The sequence below is a fragment of the Bicyclus anynana genome, chromosome 10 (assembly GCF_947172395.1).
Source record: "Bicyclus anynana chromosome 10, ilBicAnyn1.1, whole genome shotgun sequence".
In the NCBI taxonomy this organism is placed as follows: Eukaryota; Metazoa; Arthropoda; class Insecta; order Lepidoptera; family Nymphalidae; genus Bicyclus; species Bicyclus anynana.
The window spans coordinates 13,019,282-13,036,941 of record NC_069092.1 but is presented as its reverse complement, the minus strand read 5'-3'; the positions used below and the strand labels follow the sequence as shown (position 1 = coordinate 13,036,941).

Below are 17,660 nucleotides of genomic sequence, written 5' to 3'. Positions count from 1 at the left end.
TTAAACATCTAAACAAAGACACGTTCTCGTAACAAAACAATAAAATATTATTAATGAATCTTTAGTTTGATTTTTTTCTTGTATGCGTAATTGTAACCATGCATATGAAAATAATATGAAAGCCTTTTTGTAACAATAAAGCTCACACGATACTACCATGAGAAGAGACGAGTCCCTGCCGTTAGTTGTATGTATGTCGTTGCGTTATGCTTGTCAAAGTCACTCTTCATTATTATTGTTTTATTATTTGGACAGCGTTATGTAAGAACGAATTAAGTGACAAAATTAAAAAAAAAAGAGTTTTGAATGCAGATCGATTCCAGGCATTATTAACTAAGTATTCACCTAATTTTGTGTTCAAAAGTCAATTCTAGTGCCCTATTTATTCTGTGGTCACCAAGGCCCAATCTACTGCTTCGTACTGTGTACTGCCACTACAGTACTGTGGTACCCTCTGCCTTAGTAGTTAGCCCATGTGGCTTCGGATTACGATGTCCGGGGTTCGAATCCTGGCTCGGGTCATGGATCACATACTGAGCTTTCCAAGATATTTTTAATAAGAAATTATGAGTCCGGAGTTAGGAAGTTGGTTGAAGCTGTCAGTCTAGATCATAATCATTAACAAATAACATTATCACCCCAATCAGAGGCGTAGTTACCGTCGTATCAGCCGTATCAATATATATACGGGGCCCCAGGACTCAAGGGGCCCCTATGTGTGAAAGCAAAAATTTGTATTTATTCCACAATCTCTCATAGTCTGGTGTTTCCCGGAGAAAAATCATAAAAACTGCTAAAGAGATTTTTGGGACTTGCCGCTCGTCTATTGGGCCCCCGAACTAATTTTGATACAGGGCCCCACCAAGGCATGCTACGCCACTGACCCTAATCCTGTCATCCCCTTCCTATATGGAGGTAGACCTTTGCCCGTATACTCGTAGGGCCGTTATAATAGGCTGATAAAGAGGATGACTACTCAGTCGAACTTGGTCGCTTTTAGAAAATAAAGACTGTATTTTTTTACATAAATTAACAGTAGGTAAGTGCCTCAAATTCGTCGGTTTTTCTGACTGTCTAACTCCTTACTATAGGTAGACAGATAGGTAGGTATAGGCAAATTAAAAAAAAACACTCTCGAGTACAAAAACATCGTTCCAGAGCGCTGCAGAACTTCTTTGACCAAGATAGATACGAATGGCTTGTACAGAAGATATATTTTACGACATATTTTTTGTATCACGTCAAATAAGGTCGGTTTAATTTATCTGAAAAACACCGAGATAACGAATAACTCGGCAGATCCGAATTCCTCTAGATATTATAAATTTACATATTGCGTTGCGGGTATATTAATAGAATTATTATATGCGGAAACCCCTACAGTAGACCGAAAAGGTATAAGAAATACATGACCCTTTCTTTATTTTGGCTTTGTCATAATAGGATAAAAAAACAATTAGTGTTACATACTATTTATTGTTACAAAAAATACATTTTTCATAAGACTTAATGACCGAAACCAATTTTGTAGGTGACACCAGGCTTCCTCGGCACCTTGCTGCCAACCTCCACAAGTATGGGCGAGAAGTCAGCTTTGGCTGGCTTGTCTGAGCATTTGTTGTGAGGGATCTGGAACACGTATTTGATGTCCACATCGTACCTGGAAAACAAATAAATTAATTAAGACTAAGAATTAAAAGAATAATAAAATCTTAAATAGATAATAATTTATTAATTTTGCTATCATCCACTTATTTTATTATTTTCGCAATTGTACGTTGTAGAGTCAACATCTTCTGAAACGTACGTAGAGAGTATTTTGTCGGATATATTCGTGATGAACTTCCGCAAAGCTGCTTCTATCCAAAAATCTTAATTGTTTAATTAATTAAGGGGACTTTAAAGCAAGTCAATAGGCATCTTGGAGGAAAAATTAATTCCCAGCAAGTTTTTTCCCTGATTGTGTAAGTGCCGTAGACTCTCGGCGGCGGCCTCAGGGGGCATGATTGTAATCAAGTCAATATAAGAGACGAATGTCTCAGCATTCTAAGGAAGGATTTAAGGAAGGAAGAATTTGTTCAGAATTTATTCAGCTAAATCCGAGCAGAGGATTGTGACCGAGGTCATATATGTATTCTGTGTCCAGGTACAGGGTGTTTCTTTATGACATGTCAAAGTTTCCCTTCTCTGCTCGTGTTGTTCACCTTTCACAACACGAGTTCAAAGCTTTAGTAGGCTGGACAGGGGTACCAGCTGACTAGAGCTGGCAGAACAGCCATGCTTGGCGATAGGAATATCTAAGGCTAGCGGTAGTAGTTTTCCTTGATCATTACCTGGGTAGTTTGTCTCTCAAATAGGCCATAACATTTTTCGGTAGAGAGGTAGTCCTTGAGAGGACGAAGGCGCTGAGGTACCTCGCACCCTCTCTCTGCTCCGCGCAGTGCAGGAGCAGCATCCAGGTCTTGTACTCTGTGTCCAGCACATACGTGTTGTAGATTCCGTCATCTGCAAATTAAAAAAAAATCATAATATCAAGAGACCTGACCACTGGTTGCTTGGGCATTCAAATATCCCGCAGCGGGAGCGTTAATTTAAAAAAAATTAATAATGTTTATATCATTTTGTATGGCGAACATTGTTAGAAATTAATAAAAATATATATATATATATATAAAATATAAAAATAAATGAGAGAAAAATCTTTATCACACCTACTAAAAATGTCTAAGATACTTGTTTAAAGCCATCTTCAACGAGCTGGTCATTGAAAAAGTTTTTTAAATAAAATAAAAAATATAGGTATAATGTATATATTGCAAATCGATCGAGAGGTATTATTAGTATAGAATTCGAAACCGGTAAAATGTTTAAAAATTACAAAAATAATTTATCATATTCTAGACTGAACTTTTTAGTCATCCCTTTGCATTTTAGTCATTTATTGACATATTTAATTTAATTTGAAATAAAAGATTTTCATCCAATAACCAGCTCGGTGAAGGCCGCTTTATACGGGAATCCTATTACTATAGTACAGTTTAGATTTACTCAACAAGCTCAAACACAAAAGTGTCATTTGTTGCAGGTTTGTGGTTCATCCCTTAAGGGATCGCCACTCTTATTGATGAGCACGATTTTAATACGAGACTTTTCTGATACCATAGTAGCATAAAACCATTTCCCTACACTTTTTGATCTCCTATTTTACTATCAGGCTACTCAAATACACTTTTAGTTAGTATATGCGCTAGAGCATGGTTCGGGGCACCTTACACAGGTTCTTTCGGGGCACGGCTGCTTCGGTAGATACCTGTGGAGGGTGGCCGGTAGAGAGCCTACCGAGGAGTGCCATGAGTGTGGCTGTGCTTCTGATACCGCACAGCATACTCTGGCTGAATGTCCCAATTGGGTAGAGCCACACGAGGCACTCGTGGCTGTAATCGGTCAAGACCTTTCTCTGTCAGGCGTCATAAAAGCCATGACGAATAATGACAAATCCTGGGAAGCTGTAGTCGCCTTCTGTGAGATTGTTATGTCACAGAAGGAAGCGGCGGAAAGGTTAAGAGAGGTTGACTTGGAGTGTCATCCTATCCGCCGTAGAAGAGCAGGACGCAGGCGGCTCGCTCATGACCGCCATTTGCCTCCTTAACGAGGACCTCCGGGTGACAGATACGGGGAATCTGTCGCCCACTGGATATAAACCCTCGAGTTGTTGACGTTTTTAGTTGTCCCGAAGCGATTTCAATAACACAACAGGAGAGCTTGATTACGAGTGCCGCTGGCTGGGTTGCGGTAGTTTATGAAATGTTCCCGTGGCTCAGTCATCAGGCGGCGAGTCGGAACACCGTGGGGTTTTAGTCGGTTGAAGTCTGACATAACCTTATTGCCTCCCCGTGGCGAGAAGGTATCCATGAGGATTTCCCCACGTTAAAAAAAAAAAAAAAAAAAGGGCATGGCTCTGGGAAGTGGCAACATTCAATAGGATACTGTAATTCATATCAATTATTCGATTGAGAAATCGCAGAAATCTGAAACTTTGAAATATATCCTTGTTGCCTCGTATGTGTTGAAACGGCACACCTAAAGCAATTACGTTCATTTTTTGTTCATTAAACTTTTTTGTGCATACAAATGCACATATTAGGATACTGTATTAATACAGTATCCTAATATGGACAAAAAATTACAAAGTCGTATGCAAAACGGACATATTTGATTTACAGAAATTAATTGCTAATTGTTTCGCAGTTAAAATGATAATTTTTAAACGTTTTTAATTTCATTTATAATGTATTTCTGCCGGAAAAGACGTACAACTAAGCGATTTATTATAGTTTTTGCGCTTAGGTTACCGCATAGAAACCTAACGGATAAGATTAAAAGATCCTTCCCTTTGCAAGTTAGCCCTTTAAATAATTAACGTACTTGTATTATGGTAATAATAAGTCTGAATTTATGGTATTATTAACCTATGGTAAAACACAATTTTTATCCCAGCGCTAGGCTGCTACTGAAAATTTCTTAGAAAAAAAAACATACATACAGCCGAACGTAGAACCTCCTCCTTTTTGGAAGTCGGTTAAAAAAGGAAACCCCGATTCTCAAAATTAAAAAGAACAAACTATTTTTTTTTTTCAAGTAAGCTTAGTTTACAATAACTTTTGAAACACCAAGTTTGACTATTAAATAAAGACTGCCACCGGTCTCAGGAATTGAATCCCGAACTGTATGGTAGCCGCGTACCTAAACTTACCATAGGCCTGATAACCTACTACACTATTAAAAAATTAATTGTTTTATTCTTTAAAAAAATCTTCTTTTTAAGTATGACCTGGCCTTCTTTATGAATATTCTTATTCTCCTCCAACTCCTCGGAAAAGGACCCTCGGAAGGAAGAAAGGTGTCCAGTCCAGACCTTTTTCCGATTTCCGAGAAAATTATTTTTAAGATAAATCATGACCAACTCACAGGTAATTTCGGAATGGGTCCAGTGAGCGGGTTCGTTCATATCGATTTTCCAGGTAATATTTCCTAATAGGTTTTCGTCCAATGGATCATCAGCAAAACGGTAAGTGAAATTCATTGTTACACCGGGAGTCCATTCTATGGTACCATCTGAAAACATCAAATTATCATTAAATTCTTATGATGTTTATAAGTTTATTGTATCTAAACATTGAGTCTAAGGTGTCGCCATTATTTTTTTAATGTCGTGGTTACCATTGACGGATACTACAAGGAGAACATCATTATATTTAGGTATATCTACAAAGAAACGCCCGCTATGTTGTCAACAGTTTTGAGCCCTGATGAACTAATCATCAATTAATTAATCGATATTTATTATTGGCTTAATAGATTTCGGATCATGAGGTCTTGGGTTTGAGTCCTAGGTCGGAAGAATGATTCTGAGCTTTTAACTTAAACCATTTTTCATCTATTATACAGAAGGGTAAAGGACGAAGATCGTTTCTAACAGGGGCGTAGCTACCGCCGTATCAGCCGTATCAATGATACGGGGCCCCAGTCTATAGGGGCCCCTTGCGTTTGAAAGCAAAAAAAAATACAAGTAAAAACTGCAGAAGTTATAAAAGTAAAAAAGCAATACTTTGTGGTACAAGAATCAGAGAAGATTATATCAAAAACTAAAAAGATTTTCCGGGATTACTGCTCGTCTATAGGGCTTCCCAACTAAATTTGTTATATATCCCCTCTCAGGCATGCTACGCCACTGGTTTCTAATGAGGATATTAGACTAATGTACCTTCTCCCTGAACATGGTCGTCTTGTGTGAATACCGCCCTCATGCAGCTATAAGAAAGTGCTTCTTCTTCGCTTGCGTAGTATTCGACCACGAACCAATCGCCAAGCATCTGCAAAGAATAATAATTATCCTAATATAATTTCGACTAATTAATTTCTGGACTAATAAGATTATACAATTTATCCAGTTATTGGATGAACAAAATGTTTGTTTTTTCGTACGGTTGCTGTATAAATTCGTTAAGTTTATTAGAAAACGAAAGAGTGCTTACGCGCCTGTTAAAATTACAATAGTATTATCACATTATTAAGGTTTTGCTCATTTACTCAATTTGTAATAATAATGACCATTATAAACTAAAAGTGGGGTAGATATTAAATACATATTTTAGCAAAGATTTCATTATAGAGATGTCACTAGCGTGTCAAAACTGAGGCGAACAAAAGCGGCTAATTAAACAAATAATATCTAAATACTGTATACAATGTCGTATTGTGTGTTCATAAACCGTAAAAAATATAGTATATACATAAATATATAATAGAATTTAACACGAAACTGTGCATGTGTGCGGTCAGTAAAGTAGCTAAATTCAGATCACTTAATGCGGTAATTTTGTAGGCACAAAACATATCTATAGTATCGTATCGTTGTATTTTAGCGATTAAGATTGTTCGAAGATTGTCAGTGATGATACGTCTTTTTTCTTTCAATTTCGTATGAAGTTAGGAGCCCATTTTCTTTTCTACTAGTAGACGCCGCGCAGTTTCACCCGCGTGGTTTCCGTTTCCACTAGAATACGGGTATAACCGGCCTTACGGCCTTACAGCCTTCCTCGATAAATGGGCTATCCAACACTGAAATAATTTTTCAAATTGGACTAGTAGTTCCTGACATTAGCGCGTTCAATGAAACAAACAAACGAACAAATAATAAACTCTTCAGCTTTATAATATTAGTATAGATGATAGGTACAGTTTTAAATTTACCAAAAAAAGACGATCGTGAGACCGCAAACGACCAGTGGGAAGACCACAAATGGTAAGGGCAATATCATCAAGAAAGGAGGAAGAAAGGATTACCTTTATGAAGAAGGTTATAGGATGCTTACACTAATGTGGTGTGAAAATGGCTGATGAAGAAAAATAAATAATGATTAGGTATTTATCATTGAAGTGAGAGTAAATATCACGAACAATACTGGTAACTGACTCAAAACAAGTTTTATTTCAAACACAATCAACAACAATGCAAAACCAACTCAGTTGTCTAAGCTGACGTTTGAATGCATGAATTTGCATAAGTTGTACTCGTACGAGTACAAGGTTTAGACTACATATTGCAAACGTTTCCTCTGACAATAGCTCTTATTGTGTTAGCAATAAAGATCACATGTTATGTAATCTGACAAACGTAATCCTTATGTATACATCGGTGGTATCATTTCACTTTCTAATAAATGGATTATAGTAATTTGTCCAGCGCAAATTAAATTATAGCTGTAAGCTTATAGCTGGTGAAGAGTTAGAACAATATATTGTTTTTTATACATACGTTGTAACAGTAAGTACTATAACTTAAATAAGCTCAGAAATTCAAAATTCATTTATTTCAAGTAGGCTCAGTTCACAAGCACTTTTGATACGTCAATTGACTATTTGTAAAGATTCTACTATCGCTTCGGAAGGCAGGTCTGCTGAGAAGAAACCGGCAAGAAACTCAACAGTTGCCCTTTTTTTAAAAAAAAAAACATAGAATATTATAATATACAATTGATGACAACATTACAATTTCTTATAGTTTTACGTCTTGTGTGAAGGTGGAAGCTGATCCATCTTTATCATTAAGGAACTCATCAATAGTGTAGTAAAGTAAGTATTTAAAACATGTAGATAGACAGAAGAGCCGTGAAAGCCTTATCGATTCGATTGTAGGTTCGAATCCGGTCCGGAGCATGCATCTCCAACTTTTCATTTATGTGCATTTAAAAAAACCTTAATATAACGTTTATGTATTTTAAATGAAGATAAAACATTGTGAGGAAACCTGCATACCTGAGATTTTTCTTAATTGACTCTACATGTGTGAAGTCTGCCAATCAGCATTGGGCCAGCGTGGTGGACTATTGGCCTAACCCCTCTCATTCTGAGACTTATGCTAGAGCAGAGTCGTGCTCAGCAGTGTGCCGAATATGGGTTGTTAATGATGAATTTCTCTTTATTTTGAAGCTGGTTTTGGAGAAGATTTTTTATTCGACTTTTATTGTGACTTCGTGTAACATATTGCAAAAATATTTATAACTTTCGTGGAATATTTGCAAAAATCGTTCAACTTACCTTTCAACTATCGAGGGTATTTACATAAAACACGTCGTTAAATATAAATTAGCCGATCCAATGCTCTCGTATTATGCTAATGCGTTTTACCGTTACTAAATATACATTGGCTATAAATAGAGGGTAGTAAGATGTATATAGATTCTATGTGAGATATACCTACTTAAAATGGTGTCGAAACCTGATAACGAAGAATGAATGTGAAATAAGATAGTATAAGCACATAATTGAAGAAAAAAAAAATTTGCCCTTTGCTATAATTGTGGTGTGTCGACTTAATTTGACGTTCATAAAAAATCGTCCGCGTGCAATTTAGTTTTTCACAAATCCCTCGGAAACCATGGATTTTTCCGGGATAAAAGAAGCCTATGTGTTAATCCAGAGTAAAATCTATTTCCATTCCAAATTTCAGCTAAATCGCTTCAGTAGTAGCGGCGTCATAGACATAGAGTAACAAACGTCCAAACATACATCCAAACATCCATACAAACTTTCGCGTTTATAATGTTAGTAGGATTCAACCATTACGATGATATGGTAAACGCATTTTTCGGAAGTGCTCCAGAGAATTAAAATAAACAAACTCTGTAAAATACATAAGTTAATAAGTTGTTTTTATGCTTTATTATTACTAAAAAAGTTGGCAAATAAAGCACTAATTGTGTCTCAGACTTTTAGCTTTATTAAAAGCTAAAAGTATCAAAGTTAGTGGATAGACCGTAAAATCAAGAAAAAAATTCGAACGAGGAACTCTACAAAGCTTTTTTGAGTGACACTGGGGCACTTTATAGGCCTAGCCGGTTCTTTTAGAGATTGATGTCATACCTAGTTAATTAAGACGTGATTCAAATATTTCATTAATTTCCTAGACTACAAATTATGAGAAGAGAAACTGCCTATGGGTGCAGCATCTTGGGCTGATTGATTTATTTATTCTACAAATCTAGATAAAGTTTTTTCTTCTTGCCGTCTCTAGGTCAAAATTAATTGACGCAGGTTGACAGTAAATAAGTGTTGACTTTTGAAATTATCATAATCATGAAATTCAAATTTTTCCAAGCTAGGTTATCACACCAGCAACTCCGGGTTGCTCCTCTTGAAAGAAAACTGAGGAGTAATTGGAAGAAATAAAACACAATGGATTCTAGTCCTGAATTCATATTATTATTGTATGTACCGAAGTCGCGTGAAATTTAGTTTTTCACAAATCCCTCGGGAACAATGGATTTTTTCGGGATGAAAAGTAGCCTATGTATTAATCCAGCGTAAAATCTATTTCCATTTCAAATTTCAGCCAAATCGGTTCATTAGTTGCGGCGTTAAAGAGTAACAAACATCCCTACAAACTGTCGCGCTTATAATAATAATAATAGGATTACGATCTACATTATGTCCGAAACTGTACTGGACCCATTGAAACCGTTCTCTCAAATATGGAAAGCTACATTATCAGCGAGTAACGTAGGTTATACTTAATCCTCGTAATCCCACGGGAACGGTAAACCGCGGGGTCCGCTATATATTAGAAAGAACGAATAATAATAAATATTATGTAAGTACTTGTGAATTGTCGATGATTGAAATAATGTAGAGATACACTTGGGTTTTTTACAATACAACCAATATTTACGTGAGGTGAATATACTGTAGGCTTAATTGGTTTAAGCGGGGCATCGAACCGAAACGTTAAGTCGTTTCGACGCGGTAAGCCTATAGAGTGATATTCACAGAACATTGAAACGAGGAAAAGTGCCAAAGGCATCCAATGGCGGATTTACAAATTTGCCGCCAATTTTATTGAATTTTTGCAGCTCCTACTGAACTCTGTAATTAGATAGGTATCCTAGTTCGCAATCAATACAATTAGTTACTTTAAATTGTGTCAATAAAATTGCAAGTTCTAATAGTTTGGTACATGATGTACAGGACTAAAATATTAAAATTATCGTTAATTTTCTAGAAGAGAAAGTTTATTGGGTCTAATTTACCGCCCCTTAAAATCTGCCGCCCTAGGCTCTAGCCTACTTAACCTACTGGTAAATCCACCACTGAAGTCATCCGTTGCTGCAGTTTGCTATCGTTCCGGTTTGCAAAACTTACATTGCTTCTTCTGTATACATAAGTTCTAAATAAGTTTATAATAGGTGGTAAACAAAAAACATATTAATAAATAAAAATTATTTTAATTTTTCGACTTTACTTACCACATTTATGACTTAATTTATAACAATAATGTTTGTAAACTAAGCCTAATTGAAATAAATGAATTAAAAAAATTGTATTTTGTGTAATACAGACAATAACGTGCACTTTCTGACCGAGTACATCATGAAAACAGTTTTTTAATGCAAATAATGATTACCGTAGATGCTTGCGATGCAGGCTGCTTGTTGATTGAGAGATGAGCTAAGCTGGGTGGGTGTGGGTTCGAATCCGGTCCGGGGCATACACCCGGCTTAAAATGCACACAAAAAAGTTGGATTTTCACTTGTGTGCAATTTAAGAAATTCAATATCACGTGTCTCAAACGGTGAAGGAAAAACATCGTGAGGAAACCTGCATACCAGATATTTGCTTAATTCTGTGCGTGTGTAAATTCTGTCAACCCGCATTGGGCCAGCGTGGTGGACTATATTGGCCTTATCCCTCTCATTCTGAGAGGAGACTCGAGCTCAGCAGTGAGCCGAATATAGGTTGATAATGATGAGCTGAGCTATGTAGTACACTAAGGATCTGAGTGATATTAAAAGATGATCTAGATCTATCTATTTTTAAAAGTATTCTGTATAGGTAAAGTTTTTTTTTGGACTTATGGCAAGTTACGTGCTAAAGATGGAGGCTACTTATAGAAGCTATATAATACCATCTAAGTATATATTCGTAGAAGCTAGGTTTGCTGAGTATTACTTACTTAACATTGAAATAATTTGAAACCTAGCTTTGACTACGTATTTATCTAAGCTGCTCATAGAAGTGTATAATTACACTAATAAATTAACTTTTTAATTCCATCTACCTAATTAAAAGTAGTGCTTTATAGATGTCTTTTAGCCACGCTAGTCTTTGCGTTGAAAGTTGTGGGACACTCAGCGCAATTCTTTTGATGTTTCGATATCTATATTTACCATAATTATATTTAGGAGTATAGATTTAAGAGTAGGTACAGAGTAATATATATTATCTACCTACTTATTCCAAGAAATATTTAAACGTTTTCTATAGACAAATTCAATGCAAAAATATTCGTTTTTGTCATAGCCGTATTTCATGGTTGTTATTCCTATTACATTTGTACAATATCTACTTACTTGAGAGAACAAAAACCCTGCAATAGGCATATATAGAATCATTCGGAATCAGTCAGTGCGTGCGTAGGCGCCGGACGAATGATTGATAACGATTGTGACTTTTTGTTACATTACTTACAAATACAAACGTTTATAAGTACCTTATTAATTAGTAACAAATCAAATATACAAAAGTCTTTCGTAGTTCTGGGTTAACCTACTTCTCAATAGTAAAATTCCCATAGTTAATTTCGGATTTATTTATTAGTCTATTATGGTGATTTAAGAGCGTGCCATGGACCAAATTGTATATTTGCCTACCGTCTTACTTACCTATGGTAGGAACAGGGGCTGACTAGCTTTTAGCTTTCATAAAATTAGGACCTGACCTTTATGGAATCTTATTTCACTAAATTATGGACGTCAGTGAAGTAGACATAAAGGAACAAACAGCTCTATCGAGCAGGAACACGGATAGAAAAATCATGTGTCTATTACCAATTTATCATGATCATTATTAACAAGCCATATATAGATTACTGTTGAGCACGAGTCTCGTCTCAGAATAAGAGCGGTTATTCCAAATAGTCCACCACGCTGGCCCAGTGCGGATTGACAGATTTCACACACGCAGAGAATTAAGAAAATTCTCTGGCATGCCAGTTTCCTCACGATGTTTTTCCTTCACCGCTTCCTTAATTTCTTAAAATGCACACAACTGAAAAGCTGAAGGTGCATGCGGGACCGAATTCGAACCTACGCCCTCCGGAATCGGAGGCTGAGGTCATATCCACTGAGCTATCACGGCTAAATTATAAGTTACCTGAGACAAATCAAAATGTGGAACAGCCCTGACTTCTGGACACTTCCTGTTGTTCACAATCCTGCATGACACTAAATTCGCTGTCACCAACACCACCAACAAATATACAAATACACTTGACATCTTAATACACTATACGTCGAATAAAAAAAATATATTGTGTGATTATTTTTTTTTTCAAAAATTAAAAAAGAAGTGACACAAACGGTGACGTAAACGTATTATTCATTCGAACGGTTAAAGTAGACTAACAAAAGGGAATACTTATCATTTTGTATGGGACATTTGTTAATGGAAAGGACGCGCTCAGAATTCCATTATCAGTCTGTGAGTCATATTTTGTTTTGATTATTGATTGGTAATGGGATGTTGGTATTTGTTTGGACATTGGTTTTACATAAAAACTTTTTATGGATGTAGAGCTGATTTGACATTAACTAAACCAGTAATAATACTATAAAAAATTGTTATATTTCTTGCATCAAACAGATTTTTTATAGTAAGCGATGATGTAACCTTTTTAAGCAGGAAAAACGGAGGCTGGAAGAGCATTCTAGATGTTAGCAGTGCGTATGAAAAATGAGGAACCAAAACTCTTAATACTGTATTGTAATGTAAAGGTTTACGTAAGTCTTCATCACAGAGCGTGTTGCTAGTGATGACCTACGGATCCGAGACTTGGTCGCTGAAGAATGGGCCTTATTAGAAGGCTCAAAATTACTCAGCGGGCGATGGAGCGAGTTATGCTTGGAGTTTCTCTACATGATCGAATCGGAAATGAGGAGATCCGCAGACGAAAGTCAGTGATATAGCTCAGCGAGTCGCGAAGCTGAAGTGGCAATGGGCAGGCCACATAGTCCGAAGAGTCGATGGACGTTGGTCGCGCAATGTTGGTCGGCCCCCCCCCACTAGGTGGACCGAGGACATCAAGCGGGTTGCATGGAGCCGCGGCTGGTTGCTGGCGGCTCGAGACCGTTGTGTTTGGAAGTCCATACAAGAGGCCTATGTTTCAATTTCGTATATGTCAATTAGCATACGTCAAAGATTAAAAAATAGCCTGCTGTTAGTAGAAATGCAAAAAAATAGTGTATGCCACATAAGTTGTATGACGTGACGTCATTATTTTTTTATTGTTCAGGCTGTGTAGACTCTTTTTAATAGGATCATAGCTTTATCCTCGGGCTTAAAAGGAGCACGAAGTACTAGGGGGCTAGAGGACGAGCCCGGGTCGGAGAGGGAAATCAATAGGTATATCTAGTGGCGTTGTGGTAGACTTGTTTTATAACTGAAGGGTCTTGAATTCGATTTCCAGATAGGGTTCAAATTTGAAATTTACATCTATCATTTACATGTGATAGCCCACTGGATATGACCTTTGCCTCCAATTCCGGAGGGTGTGGGTTCGAATCCAGTCCTGGACATGCACCTCCGACTTTTCAGTTGTGTGCATTTTAAGAAATTAAAAATTACGTGTCTGAAAAAAATCGTGAGGAAACGTGCATTCCAGAGAATTTTCTTAATTCCCTGCGTGTGTGAAGTCTGCCAATCCGCATTGGGCCAGCGTGGTGGACTATTTGCCTAACCCCTCTCATTGTGAGAGGAGACTCGAGCTCAGCAGCCGAATATAATGATGATTTAAATGTACATTTGTACAAGAATAGCCGTCAGGATATAAGTTGATAAATCCGTACCTACTGATACTTTACTTACTACAGTTGAGGTCTTAATTATGCGCTAACTATTTAAAAAAGTCACATAAAAAAGTAGTCTTCGTCATATTTTTTTATTTCACATTTTTCCTCCAATTAATCGTAAAGACTGTCATAGGAGTGCGATAATAATGCAACGGGCAGGTATCGAACCCACAACCTAGCAATGTTGAGTCCGAACCCTTAGTCGTGGAGTTTTTGGGGCTCTTGTTTTGACCCTTTATTCTGACAATTAAATTGTTTATTTCGGGTTTCATCATATCAGCCGATGGACGTCCACTGCAGCACATAGACCTTTTGTAGGGACTTCCAAACATCACGATACTGAGCCGCCTGCATCCAGCGAATTTCTGCGACTCGCTTGATGTCGTCAGTCCTCCTGGTGGGGGTCTACCAACACTGAGCATGCTAGTGCGGGGTCGCCATTCCAACACTTTGGGACCCCAACGTCCATCGGCTCTTCGTACTATGTGCCCCACACATTGCCACTTCAGCTTCGCAACTCGTTAAGCTATGTTGGTGACTTTGGTTCTTCTGCGGATCTCCTCATTTCCGATTCGATCATGCAGAGATACTCCAAGCATAGCTCGTTCTATCGCCCGCTGTGTGACTCTGAGCCTTCTTATGAGGTCTTCATCATAGGAGGTCTTTTCTTATTGGTCCTCATAAGGCCTCATAAGATTTTGGGTTTGTAAGCAAGTAATATTGTCCTTTCATTATCAACCTAAAGCCTATACTATAAAAATTATGTATGTACGTGTTATAGCCGTAAGTAATATTTTACGAAGCGTGTTTAATTTATTTATTTGAGCCAGAATCACGTGTGGATCTCAGACTGGTTCCAAATGTTAGTATTAGCAAAATTTGTGTCATTTGCAACGAGTTTTGGTAGCCCACTTATGAAGTAGGTAAGAAATGTAGGAGCCTTAGAAATTGTAGGTTTAATACGTTGAGTTTGAGCAATTTAAGGTATATGTCACTGTACAACTGTCTCATTGGTCCAGTGGTTAGCTTATGAGGTTTCGGATCACGAGGTCATAAGCTCGAATCCTGGGTCGAATTTCTTTTTTTTTCTATGACATGACATAAAGAAATTTTCAGTTAAAATTCTCAGCCTGGAGCTGGGAAGTTGGAAAGGTACACCCCAGTGTTTTGTGGCAACTGAGTTGAATTCATTAATTTGTTTACATATTAGCTGAATGACGAAATAAATTAATGTTAATAGTAGAGGGATTAATTAATGTTAATCCATGGGGTCCAAGTACTTGCTTTCTTTTTAAAGAAATCATAACATGATTAAACAACACCTCCCGCGACTATGCTGGCCAATATTTAGGTCAGATAATCAGTAGGTACCAACTATAATGATCCTACTATAAGGCTTCTACAAAATGTTAAATGTGTTAATTATTGTAATATGATGAAATAGTTACTCAGTAATACAGCTAAGTAATATTCTGTAAAATTTTGCACGCTTTTCAAGGCGAAAACATTGCACTGTCTTTTTGTTTTTGTCATCTTTTTTACATGTTTTGTGCAAATAAACGATGACTATGATTATGATTATTATCTATTGCCTTACAACGTGGCAAACTTAAGCAATTTGGCTAAATTAGGAATGGAAGCAGATTTTACTTTGGATTAACAAATGTATTAAAGACTACTTTTAATCCCGGAAAAATCTATTGTTACCGTGGGATTTGTGAAAATTTGAATTCCACGCGGACGAAATCGCGTATCAAAATAAAACCCGAAAACTAAAGGTCAGTGTTAAACCTAACAATTACAAGTGTATCTCACGTTTATATTAAAGAGAAAACTCTTAATTTTATCTCTTACGCCTAAATGCTCGTAAAAAATTCTCAGCAACGCCTCAGGGCTATTGCTCACTAGATTTCTTAAAAGAACTAAATTCCGACAGCCGTGGAATGTCACCTTATCGGTTCCATCTTCAACTATATCACAGAAAGTGTTTTTACTTTTGCCCGTGATACTGCAGACCGCACAAGTATATAAGAACATGCGACTCTGAACCTTAAGATTCTAGTATTAAGGTTCATAAAATGTTGTGATAAATTAATGGTGTCTTTGATATAAAAAATCTAAGATATGAGCTCCAATATGTACTTACTTATTAAATTGACCTAAATAGAAGTGTTTATTGAGTTTAAGAACAATACAATAATATTTACTAATTACTGGATTATTATCTGTTAGAAATTATAAATATCTAATTATGTCTACACAATAATTAATTTGTATGCTTAGGGTAACAACTTTATAAGATAAATAGGTTAATTATGTTTATATTGTATTTAAATTCTTATTATAATATGGAAAAAAATACAGGTGTTCTAATGATATGGAAAGAACTTTTAATATAAAAGTAAACGTAAATCGTTATCTAGATACAGAACATATTCCTTAGACATTTTTAATTTATTTTCCTTAAATAATATAACCCTAGAGTTATGGAAATTACTTTCGAGCATCCTGTATATGTGGTGTTAGTGTGGATCTTTGTTTTTTTTTATTTATATCAATGCGTGGTGTGTTCATTTTCACCGATTTTGCATGTCCTTATCTCAAAGCGGTCAGGGGAGCGCCTTTACTATTCACGTCAGCTGTCAATGTTACCACTTTGTGTAACTAAGTGTCGCCGCACACGGGCCACACGCGATAGCCACAAACGCCACTACAAGAAGCAAGAAGGGGCCACAAAAGTAGCTGAAGCGCGCGACAGCCGCTTGCGGCCGGTAGTCGACCCTTGTGGTCGGTGGCTGCTACTTTTTAACCGACTTCCAAAATGGAGGAAGTTCTACGTTCGGCTGTATATGTTTTTTTTTTATGTATGTCCAGCGATAATTCCGTCATTTATGGACCGATTTTGAAAATATTTTTTTTGTTTTAAAGGGTTTGATTCCAGGGTGGTCCCATTTTTTTCACGTCAGGATCTGATGATGGCATCCTGGAGAAATTGAGGGAAACTTTCGAAAATCGTTAAAACGACTAGTGCGTTTGTTGGTGTTTCCATAAGGTATTTTAAACCACACAATTTTATGAAGGTCTGGAGTTGGTCTGATGATGGAGCCAAAACACAGACGATGGAACTCGTCAACGATTTACAGCAGGTACCTTTTGTTTGGGCTTGATTAATTTGTATTGATGAGAACTTTCCATCTGGATAGGTTGTGACTGTATTAAGGGTCTGGTGATGAAGACGAGGGACAGTTAAGAGAACTCCTCAATGGTTCGCAGTAGCTACCTTGTGTTTGGACTTGATAGATTTGTATTGATGAGTACTTTCCACCTAGATGGGTTGTGACTGTATTAGGGGTCTGATGATGAAGACGAAGGAGAGTTAAGGGAACTCCTCGACGGTTCGCAGTATCTACCTTGTGTTTTGACTTGATAATCTTTTAACCCATACATGCAGTATCATAATCCCGCGAGTGGCGTGTAGCGTTTTGTGGCCAGTGCGGGCTACAAGAAGCGAGCAGCGACGATTGTTGTGTGGCGGTCACCGGCGTTAAACGTGTGCGGCGAGTCCATATACAATTTATGAAAACTACAGGAAATATGCCGGAAGCGGCGTTTTGTGGTTGTGGCCAGTGGCCCGTGTGTGGGAGCCCTTAGTATAAGCACTATGGAAAGGAAAAACGGTTAGGTTTTATATCTTGCAAAAAGGATACGTCGTATATTGATCCCATTTAAATATGTATTTCGAAATACGTGCCAATA

General features: G+C 37.0%; 1 protein-coding gene across 1 annotated transcript; it reads right to left on the bottom strand.

Moving 5' to 3' along the window:
- Positions 1 to 1,456: 1,456 nt before the first annotated feature.
- On the bottom strand, positions 1,457 to 12,459 carry LOC112046935 (uncharacterized). The gene is made up of 5 exons (XM_024083791.2): positions 12,211 to 12,459; positions 5,765 to 5,873; positions 4,969 to 5,115; positions 2,334 to 2,505; positions 1,457 to 1,660 (listed from the first exon to the last, which is right to left on the bottom strand). Exons 1-5 carry the CDS (start codon positions 12,331 to 12,333, stop codon positions 1,507 to 1,509), a joined length of 705 nt encoding a protein of 234 aa, XP_023939559.2. The 5' UTR covers positions 12,334 to 12,459; the 3' UTR covers positions 1,457 to 1,506.
- Positions 12,460 to 17,660: the final 5,201 nt, after the last annotated feature.

What these genes read in the sequence shown, in the direction of transcription:
- LOC112046935 (XM_024083791.2), bottom strand. Translation starts at nt 12,333, where the DNA reads ATGTCAAGTGTATTTGTATATTTGTTGGTGGTGTTGGTGACAGCGAAT. An exon ending in CGACCATGTTCAGGGAGAAG is followed by an intron (nt 5,116 to 5,764) that starts GTACATTAGTCT and finishes TGATGTTTTCAG; the next exon opens with ATGGTACCATAGAATGGACT. An exon ending in GACCCATTCCGAAATTACCT is followed by an intron (nt 2,506 to 4,968) that starts GTGAGTTGGTCA and finishes TTTAATTTGCAG; the next exon opens with ATGACGGAATCTACAACACG.